The sequence below is a fragment of the Calypte anna genome, chromosome 12 (genome assembly GCF_003957555.1).
Source record: "Calypte anna isolate BGI_N300 chromosome 12, bCalAnn1_v1.p, whole genome shotgun sequence".
Taxonomy (NCBI): domain Eukaryota; kingdom Metazoa; phylum Chordata; class Aves; order Apodiformes; family Trochilidae; genus Calypte; species Calypte anna.
The window spans coordinates 10,568,138-10,585,849 of record NC_044258.1 but is presented as its reverse complement, the minus strand read 5'-3'; the positions used below and the strand labels follow the sequence as shown (position 1 = coordinate 10,585,849).

Sequence of the window (17,712 nt, the reverse complement as noted above, 5' to 3'; positions counted from 1 at the left end):
ACACCCTGGGGAAGGTTTCCCTTGGCGTTAGCTCTTAATGGATTCCTTCGCCTCCTCTCCAGCCAATTCAAACCTTTTAGAAAAATATGTAAACATTTCAAAAAATCCCCCGATGGGAGATATTTTAATTTTATTTGCCGCTGCCAAATGTCAAGCTGAAATTACACAGATCCAAAGCGCTCTCTGCTCTTGCCTCCTGCCAGGCTGAGCACTACAGGCCAGGAGTTAGCAGGGCCCTGGTGCCAAGCCATTGCTGATGGTCCTTTCACCACGGTCTCTGGAGCATGGCCTGGCAGCTATTACAGCAGCACCAAGACCTATCCTTCAGGAAGCGAGGGAATCCATGTGGAAAACAGCCCCCTGTGCATCCCACAAGCTCCCTGAGGGCACCCCACAATTCACCTGTTGATGCTCCACTCAGGATCAATCTTCTGGATGGTGGGGTCCTCTGTGTAGTTGTACTTCACCTCTGGGTTGCTCAGCTCTGCCCGGTTGATGTTGATGAGGATGGGGGAGCCCCCGGGGGTGTGCCCAGGGGGGGTCCTGCACCGGATCTCACGGGCGCTTCTCCTAGGGCAGAAGCACACAACCCATCAGTGCCCAGCCAGGAGAGAGGCACCAGGGGCAGCAAATGAGCCCCCTGCCCCAGCCCTTCTCCCCTTCTGAAACATCCAAGGATGGGGCTGAAGAGAGAAAGGTGCCAAAAAAAAAAAAGAAGAGAATTAAAAAAAAAACAAAACCACCCCACCAAAAAAAAAAAAAAACACCCAACTCAAGAAATGAAACAAAAGGCAGCCAGGAAAGGCTGAGCAGCTCCTGAGCGTTCCCATCGCGCAGTTGCTGCAAACAGCAGCGATTAGGGCTGATAACCAGTAATTACCGCAGGAAAATATTTAAAGAGCCGCTCCATTATCATCCCTAATCTAAAAATTATCCACTTCATGCCTCAGGGTTTTGTGCTTTTAGAGAAAAATCCCCGTTCTTTGGGCTCTTCCCATAGCCTCTGACACACAGAGGTTTTGGTGGGAGACATCTCTGGCCATCTGCAGGGTTTGGTTCCCGGAGTCCCTCCTGGCTCCCCAGCACAGGTTCCTGGCTGCTGCTCTATTTGAGGGTCCCACTGCCTCCAGGGGTGTCTGTCACCCATCCTCTACCACCTCTGTGATCCTCACCATGAAAAAGCACAGGGCCGTCCCCCGATGGTGACAGAGACGTTGCTGCCAGCATTGAGGTGGCTGCCTTCGATGGCAATCCAGGTGCCACCAGAGAGAGGACCCCGGGCTGGGACCACACGGGAGAAAGTGGGTGTCTGTCAAAGGAAAAGAGCAATCCCAGTGTCATACGGGCTGGGGACCAAGGCTTGTGTCCCCAAGCAGCCCTGAGTGGGTGAGAAGGATGCGGAGGAGAGGGACCTGTGGGACGGTGTCAGGGCACAGTGCTAAGGGCCAGCAGGACTGTGGGGAGGCAGAACAGTGGCAGCCTTGGAGAAATTCAACCAGAATGACCCAATGCCTGCCTAGAGCATCCCTGCCTGCCCCCACAAAAATGATGGCCCATTTTCCAACACACCTGGGAAAACCACTCAAAACCACCCAGCATCACCTCCCTCCCACAGTGCCAGGCCTGTTTCCCAGCATGGGGCTTACCACAAAGGTGAAACTCTTGGGGGACGTAGCTCGGTAGTTGGGTGAGCAGTCACCAATGCACACTTCTACCCGTGCCTCATGGACCTTGCTTGGGCTGGCATCACCAATTTCACACACAATCCTAAGGGATGTAGGAAAGAAGCCTTCAGTGTCCTGGCACCAAGACACTGACACTCCCTGTGCCTGATGATGGACTGGCATCAGGAAGACACAGATCTGATGCCAAGCAGAAGTCTCAAGTGCCAGCAGGTTCAAGAGAAAACAAGGGGGTGGCTGTTGGCACTGCCAGCCCTGAGGGAGCTTCCCCAAAGCCTCTGGGCTCCTTCCCAGGCAATCACACCAGCAAGTACTTCTTTCCCAGTTCAGCCCAGTCAGCCCAACATCTTCTGCAGCCATGGGCAGTATATGAATACCAGTCCCCCTTGTCATTCACCTCCCAAGGTGACCTGGAGCATTCCCAGGCACTTACTGCTCAGCACTGATGTACTCGCTCTCGATGGGGATGCAGACCACCTTGCCAACTCGAACACCCCAGCGAACATCTTCAAACTTCAGGCCCAGGTTTTCCCCAGTGATGGTCAGACGGGTCCCTCCTTGCCTGGGGCCGGTCTCAGGGAACAGCTAGGAGAGAGCATGGCCCATCAGCCAAGGGAGTAGAGCCACAGGGCACCCCACTTGGGCAGGCTGCAGCCTCAGGCAGCCACGGGATGTGTATTACTCCCCCACAAGCACCATGGGGAAGATGGGTGATGATAAATGTCTGTAAGGAGCCCACAGAGAGGGAAAGACCTCCCAAATGACAACTACATCCACAATTCCTCCGGAAACAAGCCAGGAGATGCCAGATGTGTCCAAAGAGAGAGTTGGGATTTGGACACTCCACTGCAGATGGAGCTGCCTCACAGGTGACAAGCACACAGATGGGAAGGAGATAGGGCAGCATCAGCCATGGCTCCAGCTGAGCTGGCAAAGCAGCACGTGGATATGCCTGGCTTTTGGCCAAGTCCCACGTACCCAAGGATGAGGCCTCCATGTCCAAAACATCCTCCAAGGAGAAAGTATCTCCACCATGTCCCTGCACACAGTGGGCATGGAAGAAAAAGATTTTTCTCTGCCAGCAAACCCTGAGCTGAGGCCAGCTGGGAAGGGAGGGACCTCACCCTGGTGCCATGCCTCATTTACCAGGATGATGCCCAATAAAGTAGGCAGGTGTGGCCTGACAGACTGCAGAGGGATGAGGGATGAACAGAGGTGCAGGCCCACTGCTGTTTCCAACCAGGCAATTACAACAGGCAGTTTTACATCAGTGCTCACCAGCCCGGGGGCCCAGTGCCCACCTGCAGCACTGACTGGGATGAATGGCAGGGCTGCATGCCCTGGCTGGGACCTGGGACAGGACTGGATCACCTAGAAAGAGCTATGGCCATGCTCACACCATCACCAAACACACATGAGCTCTTTGCACTCCTGGCAACTCTGGGTGGCTGCGACCCTGGGGTCTGAGCCAGCTGGAGCCTCCTCCTTGCACCAGGCTCTCCTGGACATCACCCCTGCTGCGAGGAAAGGTGGTGGGGTGGGAAACATGCAGCTCCTGCCAAGGCAGCCCCAACTCACAATTTACACAGCAACAAAACCCTCCAGGGATGCAGGGAGCTGCTGTTAGCCTAAACCCAGCTCAGCCCCAGCCCAAGTCAGGGGTCAGAGCTCATTATGGCAGTTGCAGCCCCCACCAGGCCAAGAGTGCCCCTTAAATGAAGCTCCATCGGGGTGACTGGCAAGAAGCAGCTGTTTTCTTTGCTGTTTCTAAATGAGAGTTAAAAGCTGCTCTGGTGTGTTCGATTTCTGCTTTGTGGCAAAGTTGACAAGGGCCAAGCATTTGGGGAGGTAGGAGCCCAGGAATGAAATGAGATCACAGCTACCCAGCACAGGGAGGTTACAGATAAATGAGGTGTGCAGGAGGAGGGGGCTGGCAAGGTAATCCTCCCCTTTCCTCCCTCCACCTTCAAACTCCAACACACACCACTTCTTTTCTGTTAATTGGTTTCACAGGTTTCCTTATACATCAACAAGCAAATGGCTCTGATTGGTATAAGCCATGGACTCGATCTCAGCTCCAGTGGACACAGCAGGGTCAGGGGGTGCTGAGGCTGAGGGGTTCCCCCTTCCCAGGGGAAGGGATATCACTCCAGGAATTACAGCCAGCACTGGTCAGGACCCCATGGAGGTTTGGAGAGGGCTTGTCCCAACCACCAAGCAATGGATAAGTGATTCTTCATCCTTGGAGTGAAGAATCATCCCAGCCTATCCCCTCTACCCAGGAAGATAATCACAACCTGGTGGGTCCCCATCACCTCATGCTGCCCTCTGAACCACGCTGCTCTTTGGACCATTTCCAAGCCCGCCCACAGCCTGGGGTGTGTGACAGGAGTTGTGGGAAGCAACAGGAACAGGCAGGCTGCTAGAGGAGCATCACACCAACAGCTACACACATCCATACCACCTGAAAGCCCCCAGGGCACTAACACAGAGCTGCACCAAGGTCAAGCCCACCTGCTAACATCTGTTTGTGCTGCACCTGCAATTATTGCAAAATTTCATAATTATTCAGGGCAGGAGAACTGCTACCAAGGCTGAACTCCTCTTCCAGCTTCTGCAAGTGATGTGTGTGAGGGTGTTTCTGGAGCTCTGGCCATGTGAGCACAAGAGGACAGGGCACAGTATATAGCGAGGACACCCTTGGCATGACCTGGCCCCTGCAGTCTCCACTCCTACTATTCCCAGGGCTCCAGCCTTGGGAAGGTCAGCCTGAGCATGGTGGAAAGCCTTGGGGGATGGGGTGTCCTGCAGCCCTGCACACAACCAGACCTCTCTGCAGGCTCTGGGGCTTGACCCCACTCCCCCAGGAACAGATCCCTTCTTCTGCCAGCACTCTGCCAGCCCCAGGCAACTCTCTTCAGGCAGCACTTCTCGCAGGCAGGGACATGGCCAGTGGCAGGGCACCCCCCTCTCCTTGCATGGCTGCCACCCAGCACCCTGCAGTGCCAGTATCCTGCAAGAGGCTGGCAGCATGGGGAAAAGGCATGAGTCTCATTTCCAGCTTCGGTCAGATAAGATGCTGAAACCCAAGCAGATCAGATCCTGTGCTAAGATTCTGCTAAGACTCCAGTAATTAACACCAGCGAGGCCCAGCCCACTGTGGGAAAACAGAAGGAATCCAGCAGAAATACCCACCAGACCCTCCTTGTGCACTCAGAGCCTGGCCTGACAGGCATGTGAACATTAATATACACAATCTTATTAAGTGAAGGTCATAAAATCTGTCAGGGAAGGCAGATGATGATGAACAAGCATGACAACATGAGGAGCAACCTAGAGCCACTGATTTCCTGGGATTCTCCACTCACATGAAGGAGTGGTGGCAATCTCAGAGACAAGCCAGGAAGCCCAGTCAGTGCATGGGGCTGCTGGCGAGAGGATTTCAGCCTGGGAAATCAAAGTGGCAACAAGTGATGCTCAGCCCAAGCACACCGGGCTGCTGTGAGGGGCCACTGGGGAGCCCATCCCCATCTCCCCTCCTCAGAACAGGCCATCACCACCCATCTGCCCGTCCCCACCTACCTTGGTGATCTTGGGCTCGGTACAGCGGCTGTTGCCACTGCTGGCGTGCATCCAGCTGGTCTCGTAGGCCAGGCAGTGCTGCCGCAGCGAGCAGCGCTTCTCCAGCACGCACCACCCACACTCGAAGCGTGGGTCAGCCTTGAGGCACAGCCCACAGCTCTCCCGCAGGGCTGAGCACTTGTACAGGTGGGCTGCAATGGTGGGAGGGATGCAGGGGTCAGCACAGGGTGTGGGGGAGAATGACACCCACCCTCACCCCCTCACCCTCCTTCCCGCTTGCTGCATGCATGCCAGCAGCTCCTGGAGGAACAAACCCAGTCCAGGCATCATAACCCTGGACTCAATGCTGAGGCAGAGCTCTGGGCTCTCTCCTAAAGCTTCTTGGAGAAAAGGTTTATAAACTCATCTGGTGGATGTAGCCAGAGCATCACTCCCTCCCCCAAAGGCACTGGTGCAAACTGCGGTCAGGGCAGGGGAGATGGGTGGGCTGGAGGCTGGGCAGGGGGAAACTGGGCTGCTTTCCCACCCCTCACTCACCCTGGATGTTCTGGGGGTTGTCGATGACAAAGTTCCCATTCCAGACCACAGACAAGTTGACTGGCAGGTCACTGATGTCATTCCCTTCATAGAAATACTGCATGAGGAGACAGAAGGAAGCAGAGCCAATTAACTGGTGAGGTGAAATGCCCCAGGAAGGGATAGAAGAGAGTTGCAGGACCTCATTACATGGATGTCTCCTACCACCCCAGAGGAGGGATGGAGCCCTGGTTCTGACTTACTGGCTAGGAAGACACAGGCCTAAAAGCCACTGGTCAAAGCATTGGAGATAGCACATGCAAACCTGGCTAAAAACCTAAATAAGCATAACAGGTGGTTACTAAATCAACCCAAAACCCATTGAACCAAAGGTCTAAAGCTGTTGTTGCTGGCAAGAAGGAAACAATGAGTGTCTGCAGCACACACATACCTCTCCCTTCCAGTCACCTGAGCCCTCCCCTATGTCATCCCCACTCCACAGACGGATGCTTGGGATCATGTTTGGGACCACACTCTACATTAGTGAAGCTCAGGGAGGACAGGCTGGACACATGACAGAAGCAGATTCAGTAGAGCCACCTCATAGGAGGATGTCTCCTACAATCTGCTCCAGCCCCATGGCCCATAACACAGTAACAAAGCTGCCCACAGCCACAGGCAGGGCACAGTCAGGCACCAGCCTGGTGCTCTGCCAGCCCTCAGAAAGATCTCAGGAGAGCATCCCTCCATTCCACACACCACCTCCACACACACACACACCCCCAACTTCCCCACTCCCAAACCCACACCATGATCAGCCATTGGCTGTACTCCACTCCAGGACTGGCACCACCACCCTTGATCCCTTGACCTCCCACATAGGGAGGTGATACTGGGAGATGCCGCCCCCACAGGCCCAGGGGACCCCAAACTCAGGCAACAGCACCTGCTGCTGTCCAGACATTCTCACCTCTGTTGCTCCTTCCATCCCAGCCAGCATCTCCTCCCCATCCAAACCCTTCTTCCTGGCCTTGACACCCAAGCCCCAGTCCCAGCAGCTCCATCAATATTCCCCACACAGTCTTTACACACAGGCAGAGAGGTTTAATCGATACAGAGGCAGGAAGGCAGTTGGAACCATCCCTGACAGCTAATGACCTCCTTCGGCAAGAGATTCCCTGCTCCTCGCCTGAGCAAATGACAGGCGTGTCAGGAGAGATTAAATGAATGATTCATGGGTTGCTGGAGTTTGTTAGGAAGCGGTGGACACGCCGGGCAGTGTTTCACCCAGTTGCAGCCCCACCACCTCCCCCAGCCAGCCCGAGCATCACCTTCCACAGCTCCGGTGTTGTGCCTGGAAGAGGTGACCTCAGTATCTCCTCCAGCATTGCCCTAGCTGCTGCCCCCCCCACAGAGCACATCTGCTCTGCTTCACCCCCTTGATGGGTCATGAAGAAACGCTTGGGTCCTTCTCATCTTTTCATCAAAGGTGGCCCCTTCCATACTGGATGTCTCCCATCCAGGCAGTGTCACCAGCCAGTCCAGAATCAGGCACCAAAATGGTGTACGTGCCCAATGTGCCACACAGCTACACCAATGCACCCCTCCCTCAACCCTACAAGGTGTAAATGAGAGGCCAAGCCTGGCCCTCAGTTACACTCCCACAGCATTAAGCTTGTGGTCCCATGCTCAGGGGCCACCACACCCAGACACAGCATGGAGGACCCCAAAACACAGCTCTCCCTGGAGAGGAAGGATGCTGCTCACATAAGCTGTTAGGAGTAAGGCATCCACCTGCAAATTCAACCCTTTCTTGAGCACATAACAGCTCCACAACCATCTCCCCTCTACAGGACAAGCCCTCACACACACACACACACACACACACCATGCAGCCTCAGACACAGCACCTCCCACAGCGTGTGTTCAGAGGACCTTCAGCCACATCCTGGCCATGCACCAACTACAACCAGAACCTCACAGAACATTCCCCTCACTAGGCCTGGGAAGCTGGAACCAGAACAAGGCTGGAAGTCCAGATCTGTTCACCTTCCCCTAATCCTACACCCACCCAAGGACATCCCCAACAAGACAATGAGAAGAAGCCAGCCAGACCTGCAGCAGCAAGCAGAGACCATCCCCAGACAGCAGGAGGGAGCACACGCTGGGGAGGGCGGTGGCGGAGCAGAATTTAGCTGTGACGAGCCACGTGGCAGCGTAAGTGAAATTGGCATTTTCAATTTGTACTCTGACATGTCTCATTTGGGGCCCTGGCATCTCGGGAAGGCATCCAGCCTGCAGCTGTCCAAAACACTTATTTGCATCTCTCTGCCCCGGCTGCTTTTGGAAATTGGTTCTTCTGGGAGGTGGGTTGGAGGAAGAAGAATAGGGGGAGAAGGAGGGAGAGCATTAACTCTTTATGCACCAGCTCTGAGACAGCAACAGGACAATGGCACAAGAAACAGTGTCTCTGTAGGAAAGGACACAGTGCTGAGGATGCTGAATTTGCCATAGTGGGGAGCAGCCTGGAGCACAGGGCTGCATGGAGGGAAGCAGCAGGCAGGGGCAGGAGTGGTGGCCCTGGTTTGCAGCATGGGATCACCAAGGGATTGCAGATACCAATGAAAAATGTGCCATGGGCTTCTGTGTGTCTGTCAGCAGCTTCTCACCTGCCCTGCAGAGCCTAGCAGTGGGTCCATGTCTTGGATGCTGTCACTGGTCCCTGTAGGACACCAAATGTGGACCCCCAGCTCGCTGTGTGCAGGCAGGAGCTGCAGCAGCAGGGACTTGGGCCTCAGCCTCCCAAGACATCAAAATCAATCAGATCCCTTGCTAATTTCCAAAGCAGTTCTTATTTTGAAGGACATTTTCAAAAGGCCTCCTTGTAACTGTTCTGCAGGGGCAGGAAGGTGCCCTCTCCACCCATGGGCACAACCACAGCCAGTGAGGTGGCAGCATCTTAGCCGTGGCAGCTGAACAAAGCAGTGGCCACCTTCTGGCCCCAAAGGGCCCACAAATGCTGGGAATCAGGCAGGGAGATGGTTACCAATCTCTCCATCCCATCCAAACAAGAGCCCCCAGGCAGTCAGCAGGTCCCATCATGCTGGCTCCTCTCTGCTTCTAGCTAACACAGTGCTAAACATCCATTAAACACTTAACTGTTATTAACTTCCCGGGTAATCAATCGCTGTGGCTGGCAGCTATCTCGGATGAGATGTGGGAGGGGAGAGGATGCCAAGGGCGGGTGTCAGCAGGGGGATGCACCTACTGTGATACCAGCAGCCCTGGTATCACACCACCTTCCGCTCTACAAAGGCTGCTGGGACCCCCAGCTGTGTCACAGTGTGATGTGAAACAGTCACAAGGCCCAGTTATAGGAAAGGGACGTTTGCTCTAGAAACAAAAAAACAAGCACAGCCCTGGAAGCAAACCAATGGCACCCAGAGGAGAGAAGCATGCTCATGTGGCATGGTCCACAGAAGGGGATGGGAGAAAAGATGTCCTGGAGTGAGTCAGCAACAGAGATAAGAACTGCTTGGCTCCTTATCGAATGCACCCAGCTTTTCCATGCCCTCTGGAAGAGTGTGCAAGGCAAGCATGGAAGGGCTGACAGAGGACACATCAGCCCCACCAACCTAGATACAGGTATTCCCAGCAAGGTATTCTTCTGCAGGTTCAGGTGAGAGGATTCTTTGCCAAGTCTTTCTCAAGGTTCTTCATCTAAAACTTATCTTGGCCATCTTCCCAAGTTACAGCCAACAACCTCGTCTGCTTCTCACAGCTCTAATTCTCAAGCCAGCCCCATCGCCCTGTGGAGGATGCTCACCAGTCCAGCACCCTCTAAGAGCTGTGCATGCCAAATCCCCTGAAGGTCTCACATTTAGTTCTAGCAAGCCTACTGCTCACCCACCAGACAGCAGCAATGAGCATCAAGAGCCACCCACCTCCCCTTGGGCTGAGGGATTCAGCACTGTGAGAAGGTGTCTTGAGAGAGCCACACTCCCAGAGGACACAGCCACAGCCAGCGAGGGGGCACCCCAAATCCGGGGGCAGATCACACTGAGATGCACTTTGGGATGCTCCTCCAAGTCCTGTTCCAACTAGCCAAAGGCACTAACCCTTCCCAGCCCTGACAATGCAGAGGTGGCCCCACAGTCATTGCACCCCGGGGGTCCAGGCATCCATCCCACTCCAAGCCACAACCCCCACAATCCAGCACGTGAAGGGAGGGATTCCGAGGAACGCAGCAGAGGGGCTGCTCCTCTGCCCTCTGCAAGCAAACCCACACATCCAAATTTCCCTCTCAACCCCCCCTCCCTCTGACATGCACTGTCCCCCTGGGCTGCATTTCTGGAAGAGTGCTTGGGCTGCAGCTGTGTCCTATTTTTCTGTAGTTGATGACCTCAACTCCTTCCCTGCACTATGGGGATGGCAGTAATGTACATCGCGTCTCGCCAGGGCTCAACTGCAATTCATCATTATTTTATCTGCTGGAATTTAATTGGATCCTATCAAACTCTCCTGATACTCCCTTTTCACTTTAAACACTGCTGCAGGAAAGATAAATGTAGGCACTGCTAGGACGGAGAGCATGGCTTTGTTGGCAAATGGTGCTGGGGTTGTGGGCTCCAATCCTGTTTCCTTCTCCACGGCTGGTTAATTAGAGATACATATACTGGAGGTGTGCAGCACTCAGAGCAGGGCATGTGTGTTTGATTTATGTCCCTCTATAAATACACCCTAGGCCTAGTAAAATACCATCATCCACACAACAGCACAACTTGATGGTAACACTTGGCCTCTGATTCTGAATCTCCTTTTGCTCTTTCACATAAATTTCCCCCACTCCTTCCCTATCACATGCAAGCTTCTTCGCCTGGATTCCTCCTGCCCAAAATTCAGCAGGGTGTGGAACCCAAGACCCTGGGAACTCATCAGAGCAACATCGAGGCTCCATCACAGTACAAAACTACCCAGAAAAGGTAAATCTAACAAGTTTTGCCTACATTCCCATCACTCATGCCCGGGACTGGGCATATCCCAGGCTCAGCATCAACAGCTCTGCAGTGCTGGGTACCACTCACAAGCTGAACCCACCAGCCCAGCTTGTTCTGCATCCATGCCCTTTGGTCACAGGGATATGCTGCTCCATGTGTCTCCCAAGCAAATATACTGACCTCAGCCTGGACAGAGAAGAGCATCCTCCAGAGTCCCAGCTGAAACGGGTGGGCAGGGTGAGCTGCCCCTGCCAGGGGGATCAGCAAGGAAGGAGCCGAAAGGGAGCCAGAGAAGTGACACAGCTGCTCCTCACCACACTGGGCTTTGGTTAACAGGAAAGGAAAATAATTGAGGCATGAGGCCTGATTTAAAGTGCTGAGAGGACAAACTCAAATGCTCATAGAAAGGAGATCAGGGATTCTTCCTGTTTTTACATTTAAAGAGAAAGAGCAGCTATTTCAGCCTGAAGAGGATGATTCTGGAGAGAAAAAGCCAAAATTTCAGCAGGGAGAAACACCTGTAGCCATTTTGCCAAGGCCAGGACTAAATTGGATGAAGTCCAGTGTTACAAGGAGTAGTGCAGATTTGGGACTGTGCTACTTTCCAATAGCAAAACTGTTTATTTTTTACAGCAATCAGAAGGATGAGCCTCGTTGAGGGATGGCAGATGGGGAAGAATAGGCAAAGGCAGGGATGCTTGGAAAATTAAACTCAGGCATTACCTGCACACATTAAGACAGGTGATCGTTTCTCCATACTCTGCTGCAAAAAGCAAGCCTGGAAATGTCTGCCTCCAGAAGATTCAAAGTAACCAATTAACAAAAAATAGTTGTTTGTTTGTTTGCTTGTTTTTCTTAATTAGGTATTTCTTTTCTTTTTGCTTCTTTACAAAGCATGCAGAAAAACCTCTAGGGTTGCTTTCCTTTTGAAAAGCAGAGAGAGACCAAAGTGAGGAGACAGAAAGGGTTTTTTCTGCTTCTTTTTCTGCCCTGGGATGTGTGGGGAACAACAAGTCTGGTCTCTCTTGAGATTGCTGAAGATCTATTGGGTGTCTCAAATTCTGTTTATAGTCAACACTCAAACCTTAATGAATGATCTGCTGAATATTTAACCAAGATGTCCATTCCTCAAAGTGCTAAGAAGTCACTGCAGTTTGACAAGCACTAAAACTAAAGACAGAGAGTTTTAAGGGGATTGACTTACTACCCCTTCCATTCATGTGCAATTCAGGAAAATATTCCTAATTCCACAGAGTTAGCCTCTTGCTTAGATCCTACTGAGCTCCTGGAATCAAAGTGTGGTTAAATGCTTTCCCAAGGCAGGGACATCCATTCCTCACTTTCTGGCTGGGAGGATGTCTTCTTTTCCCTGTTTTTCCAGTCACAAGAGTGTCCTCCACTCCAGGCAAGACCTGTACTCCTAACCCAAAAACAAAACTGCAATAGAAGAACTGTGTGGGTCATGGGTGGTTGACTGCACCCAAGCTTGAAGTGCTATCAACCAGGCAGATGGACTGCAAAAAAAGACAAGGAGGAGGAAAGCATCGCAGAAGTGTGAATCTGAATCCCCCACACCATAAATCAGCCTGGCTAAATGCCCTCAAACATTAAAACAGAAAAGCAGACCCTGAAAGCAAGACAACTTCTTTCAAGCCAAAACTCTCTCCATCTGTCTGTGAAGCCACCCTGCTCGCAAAAGCCATGTCTCCTGCCTGAGACCATGGTCCCACGGAGCTGCTGCCTCCTGCACCCACACATCCCACAGTGCCTGCCACGTGGTCTCTGGCCAATTTGCTTTGCTGGCAATTTTCATAGCATCATAGAATGATTTGGGTTGGAATTCTTGCTTTGCACAAGAATAACGAGACCCCAGAGAAGGAACTTCTGCCAGTGATGTCTCTTTGCACACACATCCACCATATGGATGTACATCATGTTGCCCTCGAAGTCCCAGTACCAAGCCATGCAGGCAATGGGCAACACTGGGTCCAAGGATAGATTTGCATGGTCAAGCCCTAGTAAGGTTCACAACCAACACCAGGGACCAGCAGCTAAGCCAGCTACACTGATCAACACAGCTTCTTCACTTCTGTGAATGCAGCAGCAAGACAACAAAACCTTTGTTTAAGCCACTACACCAATGGCTTCTTGAGGCAGAGCTCTGCAGTCACCACTCTGGTCCTGCCCTCCCTGGAACTCACACTTTGTGCTTCTGCACGTGTTCACCTCCAGGCCAAGCACAGACCACAAACATTTTCCAGCTGGCAGCTCAGAACAGGGTACATTTCTGCCCCTCACAAACTGTGCAGCACCAAGGAAGAACCCCAGCAGCATGGCATCCCCCCAGCACTCCTGCCCAGGGAAAGGAGAAGGGATTTGAGACGCTCCTCCTGCCCAGCAGCCTCACAGTCCCAGGAGCTCAGGAGAAGGGAGGGAGCCAGGGCTCATCTTCAATGGCCCTTGTGCCACCAAAGGACAGGGGAGTCCTTTGGTGTCAGGCTGCAAATGAGCTTTCATAGTGTGAGTGATGGAAAACTAATTTTAAAAGGATTAAAGGAGGGAAAAGGGAGGAGTCAGCTCCACACAGGTGAGGGCAAGTTGGTGCAGAGCCCAGCAGGGCAGCCAAGGAACTGAGCAACACAAGGTACCAGGGGGGTTATTTACACCTTGGGTGGGTTTGCTTGTGGGGTTGGTGCTCCCTGCAGAGAATGCTGCACAGCAAGAGGCACACATAGCTCACCCAGGGGCTGCAAAACACCCCCTTGGCTAGGGACAAGGTAACTGGAAAGGGCAGAGCAGGCAGAGCTGCCTGCAGAGAAAGCTTGAGTGACAGAGCTGCAGGGAGGAAGGACAGAGAGCAAGGAGAGATGCACCAGCAGGACCGGGAGGGAGGGCAGGCAGGCAGAGGGATGAGGCAGCTGCTGGTTGGAGCTGGGGATGGACAGGGGCTGCCAAAGGCTGCTGGGATGAAGGGGAAGCACTCACGGAGCTAGCAGGCACAGCAGCACATGGAGTTTACACAGTAGGACACGGAGAAGGTGTTAGCTCCATCCCACCTATGAAGTGGGACGGCTTGGTGTCAGAGGGAAGCATGAGCAAGCAGCAAGGCGGCAAGGTTCTGGTATGCCCAGGTCAGCTGGCTCCAGCTCAGCCAACTTTCTTCAGCTTTCCAAAGCAAATTTCCTTGGAAGTGCTCCTAAAGCCTGGCAGCCTCCTTGGGGCAGCCTCTGGCACTGATCCAATCCAGAAGAACCCCAACCAGCAGCCAACCCATGCATACAGAGGGACCCTACCCCACGAGCACCAGAACCCCTCATTTGCCATTGGGAGAGCAAACCTGGCCTTGCCACAGGCAGGGCAGGAATGAGCAACCACAAAGGGAGCCTGGGCACTCACCGAGGTGTTCTGGCACTGGATGCTGGTGCTGTTGAAGCGCAGGGCAGTGACACGGGTGGTGCTGCCAGGGATGTGGAAGATGCACTCGTAGTTGCGCTGACCGGACTGCGGCTGGGGCAGGTTCTTGGCTGTCAGGGTGATGGGTTTCACCACGCCCACAGGGATGTAGATCTGGGTGGAGGGCAGGATCTGGGGGCAGTCCTGAAAGGAGAACAAGGGGCAGCCGGTGAGAAGGGAACTCAGTGCAGCCCCCCCCAGCACCCCCAAGGCCCCCACCTTGGTTGGCAGGCTGGGAAACATGCTCCAAAAATACTACCCTTGAGCACGTTTCACTAAATCCTTATGTGCAGCCAACCTCAAAGCAGCATCTTATGGCTGCTCTGACTAAAGCCCTGAACAGAGAAAAGAAGAGCCCAGAGGACTCTGGTGGGGAGGCAGTGGGGTGTTTTGCACAGTTCAGGCTGATCCAGGTGCAAGGTGGGGAGAGGATTCAGCTATGGGACCTGCAAGCCAGCAGGTCTGAGATAGCAGCACATGTTTGGGCACAATGGCTGGTAACAAGATGAGCCTGAATGCCACCACTGCAGTCAGTAGGTTTCAGAGTTAACACCCACTGGGCTGTGCCTGGTGAAGCCACCCTCTCAGCCCTCCTGCTGCTCTTACAGCCTCCACCCTCCTTTTCCTTTACAAGTGGGCAGAAGAAACTTTTTCCCCTTTGACACTCCAAAGAGCATCTGCAGTGTTGCTGAGAACCTGTTCTGCAGCAAATTTTGCTGCTGCTGGTTTTATCCATGGCCAGCTCAAAGCAGCATCACCCCAACCAGCCTGGATGCAGGCTGCCCAGAAGACAGCACCTCTGCTCAGGCAATGCTGTTGAGTCCAAGCTGGGGAAGAGGGCAAGGTCAAGAGGCTTGGCATCACCCTGCCAGCCCTTGCACTCCCCAGGAAGGACCTGTGAGGAGGGCTTTTAATAGCCATGGGCACCCTGCTGCTCCAGAGGAGCCAGTGAGCCTTGTGTGCAAAGCACAGGGGAGCAGGATGGAGCAAAAATAAATGAGCTCAGGCAGCAAAACAGTTCCACAGCCCCGGTGGGTGCCATTCCAGCAACAACAGCCTGATGCAATCCCACAGTGGCTTTGCTGAGCCAGGCAGAGGTCTCACACCTATGGCAGTGACTCCTGGAAATGTTGCCTTGAAATAAAATCAAGGGGGAATAACAGATGCTGCTGAAAACAAGCTGCTCCAAAAACAGAAACAGCAGCAGCAGCACCAGGGGTAGACACAGCCCCTCTGCTGCTCTTGCAAGGCCACTGACAGCCCTGGCATGGCTCTGAGGGCAGCTCTTGCCCCAAGGCCACTGGCAGCCACATGTGACCAACACTGCCCAGATGCCTCCTGCCACCCTGAAGCGAGCTGGGCCGGGTGCGGGGCAGCACTGGGCTGTATCTCAGCTGGTATAATTAATCTAACTTTCAAACCATGCAGAAAAATGAAAAAGAAATTGTTTAACCTATCAAATATTGACAGAAACCCCCAACTTGTTTTACTCTGTTAGTTTCCCGTTCTTTGCAAGCCTGTATTCCCCAAAAGAACAATTTTCAAGTGAATAAACAATTTATTGCCAAAACATGTTAAACAAAATGAGAGCAGAGAGGAGCAGCCCCAACCCAGAGATGGTGACGGGGCTGGGACAAGTCTGGGGACCCCCAGTGCTCTTCTGCCACCTCCCTACTCCATAACCACAGATATCCCCCTGCAAAGTTGGACTTCAGCTTCCCCTCCCTTCTGTAACAGCTCCAGGATCACAGCAGGGAGAGGAGACCCCAGGTGCCTACTGCAATTTATAGAGTGGCCCCAACACTGCCAGGAGGTCACTCCCCACCAGCCCCTGGCTCAGAAGTGTTCATGAAGGGACAAGTGCCCCCCTGCTTGGTCCCTCTCTCTACATTTAAGGGGGACCCCATGAGACACACACACACACACACGAGGACTAGTTCCTGGCTCACACTCCAATACCAAAATCTCCGTTTTCTGATTATTGTTGCCAGCCTGGCCAGAGCTTCCCCAGCTGGGCTCACCAGGGATGTTTGCAACATCAGTGCCCAGGGAGCACAGTGGGCACGTGTGTCCCTCTCCTAACACAGGCAGGCAGATGAGTTCATTTTGCTGACTCAAAGTTTGACCCAAGTCCCCCCGACAACATCACATGCTCTGCATCTGCCAGCAGAAGTGTCTCATCCAGCAAAAATGTCAGCCTGTGCCCCAACAGGAAGCACCTGGTGCTGGTGGGTGCCCAGGGTGCCAGGAGGGGTGGGGGCACTGAGACAACTCATTTCCTCTACAAGGAATTCCAACCACTGACAAATCTCGCCCCAGTATTGCCTGACACTTGCATCCCATGGGAATGCTCTGTCACAGCCCATGGAGCTCCCTGTCCTGCCAAAAACACCCCTCCAGCAGAGCCCCAGCTCCCAGGAGCAGGGAGTGATGAAAGGTTATGATGAGCAGAAAAGAAGGATCCCAACACATACACATTCCCAAACATCTCACAATTTGGATTTTCTCCATTCAAACCATTTTTCTATCTGGAAGAGAACATGACAAAGGTGTACAGGTTTACTTCAAGAGGTAAGAGCTTTGGACTCATGCTGTGGTTTGGGTTTCTCTGGCAGCTCTCAGCTCCAGCTGCAAGGCTGTGCCATCAGTGGAGACAGGGATAAAGGCAGCTTGGGGCTGGGCTTGATCCTGGCTTTGAGGTTCCCTCACAAAATCCTCATCCATTCCCACTGGTGGGGGAACGAAGAACAAACACAAACTGAACCTGCTTACACTGAACCCACACACTTGGTCCCTGCAGGCCAGAAGCCTTTCACTCTCCACCCTCTGCATCAGTGGAGATTCTCATAGGAGAGCATTTTTTGGGGATGGGAGACTCCACCATCCATCACTGCTCACCCTGCAGGCTGCCCCTGGGCACCACAAGTTGGGAAAAGCAAACAACAGGGTAATGTTATTTCATTAACCCTTCCCCAGCCCTGCATCCACAGAGGAGAAAGAGACCAAAGCTTCAAAGCCACTGCAGACACAGGCAGGGACATCCTTCCTGCTGCCACCACTCCCAGGCCAGGCACATTATTTACATGAGCAGAGGCTCCCACCCACATCCCATTCATTCCCTGCCACCCACAGAAATCTAGGAGAACATCTCTGGCATGCCCAGGACAGAGTGCCATGGGTCAAGTGTTTTCACACAAAACTCTGCTTTGCCACCCAGGAAACAGTGGTGAACTGCTCATGGGAACCAGCAGAGATGGAGCTAAGTACTGCTGTCAGCCCCCATGCCTCCTGACCAGTGCCCACCATACTCCAGCCAACAAAAATAAACCAAATCCTCCTTAAAATAACCTTCCCAGTTAGACATCCTCCCACAGAGAGGATGGGACTGGATGTCTACCGTTAACTTGTCCAGTGGTGTCATGGGCTGGCACCAAGTCCACCCACCCCACCACTCTGATGGGGGCCAGGATGGGGACAGGATG

At 53.3% G+C, this 17,712-nt stretch overlaps 1 protein-coding gene across 3 annotated transcripts in view; it reads right to left on the bottom strand.

Annotated features, from left to right (window-relative positions):
• PLXNA1 (plexin A1) overlaps nucleotides 1-17,712 on the bottom strand; it is a 113,667-nt gene that overhangs the window by 29,484 nt on the left and 66,471 nt on the right. For all 3 annotated transcript variants that reach the window (XM_030458130.1, XM_030458132.1, XM_030458131.1), the window contains exons 10-16: nucleotides 14,174-14,374; nucleotides 5,802-5,898; nucleotides 5,265-5,455; nucleotides 2,116-2,267; nucleotides 1,647-1,767; nucleotides 1,173-1,309; nucleotides 403-570 (exon numbers count right to left, since the gene is read on the bottom strand). In XM_030458130.1, the coding sequence (XP_030313990.1) occupies nucleotides 403-570; nucleotides 1,173-1,309; nucleotides 1,647-1,767; nucleotides 2,116-2,267; nucleotides 5,265-5,455; nucleotides 5,802-5,898; nucleotides 14,174-14,374 (1,067 nt within the window). The remainder of the gene's footprint in view (nucleotides 1-402; nucleotides 571-1,172; nucleotides 1,310-1,646; nucleotides 1,768-2,115; nucleotides 2,268-5,264; nucleotides 5,456-5,801; nucleotides 5,899-14,173; nucleotides 14,375-17,712) is intronic.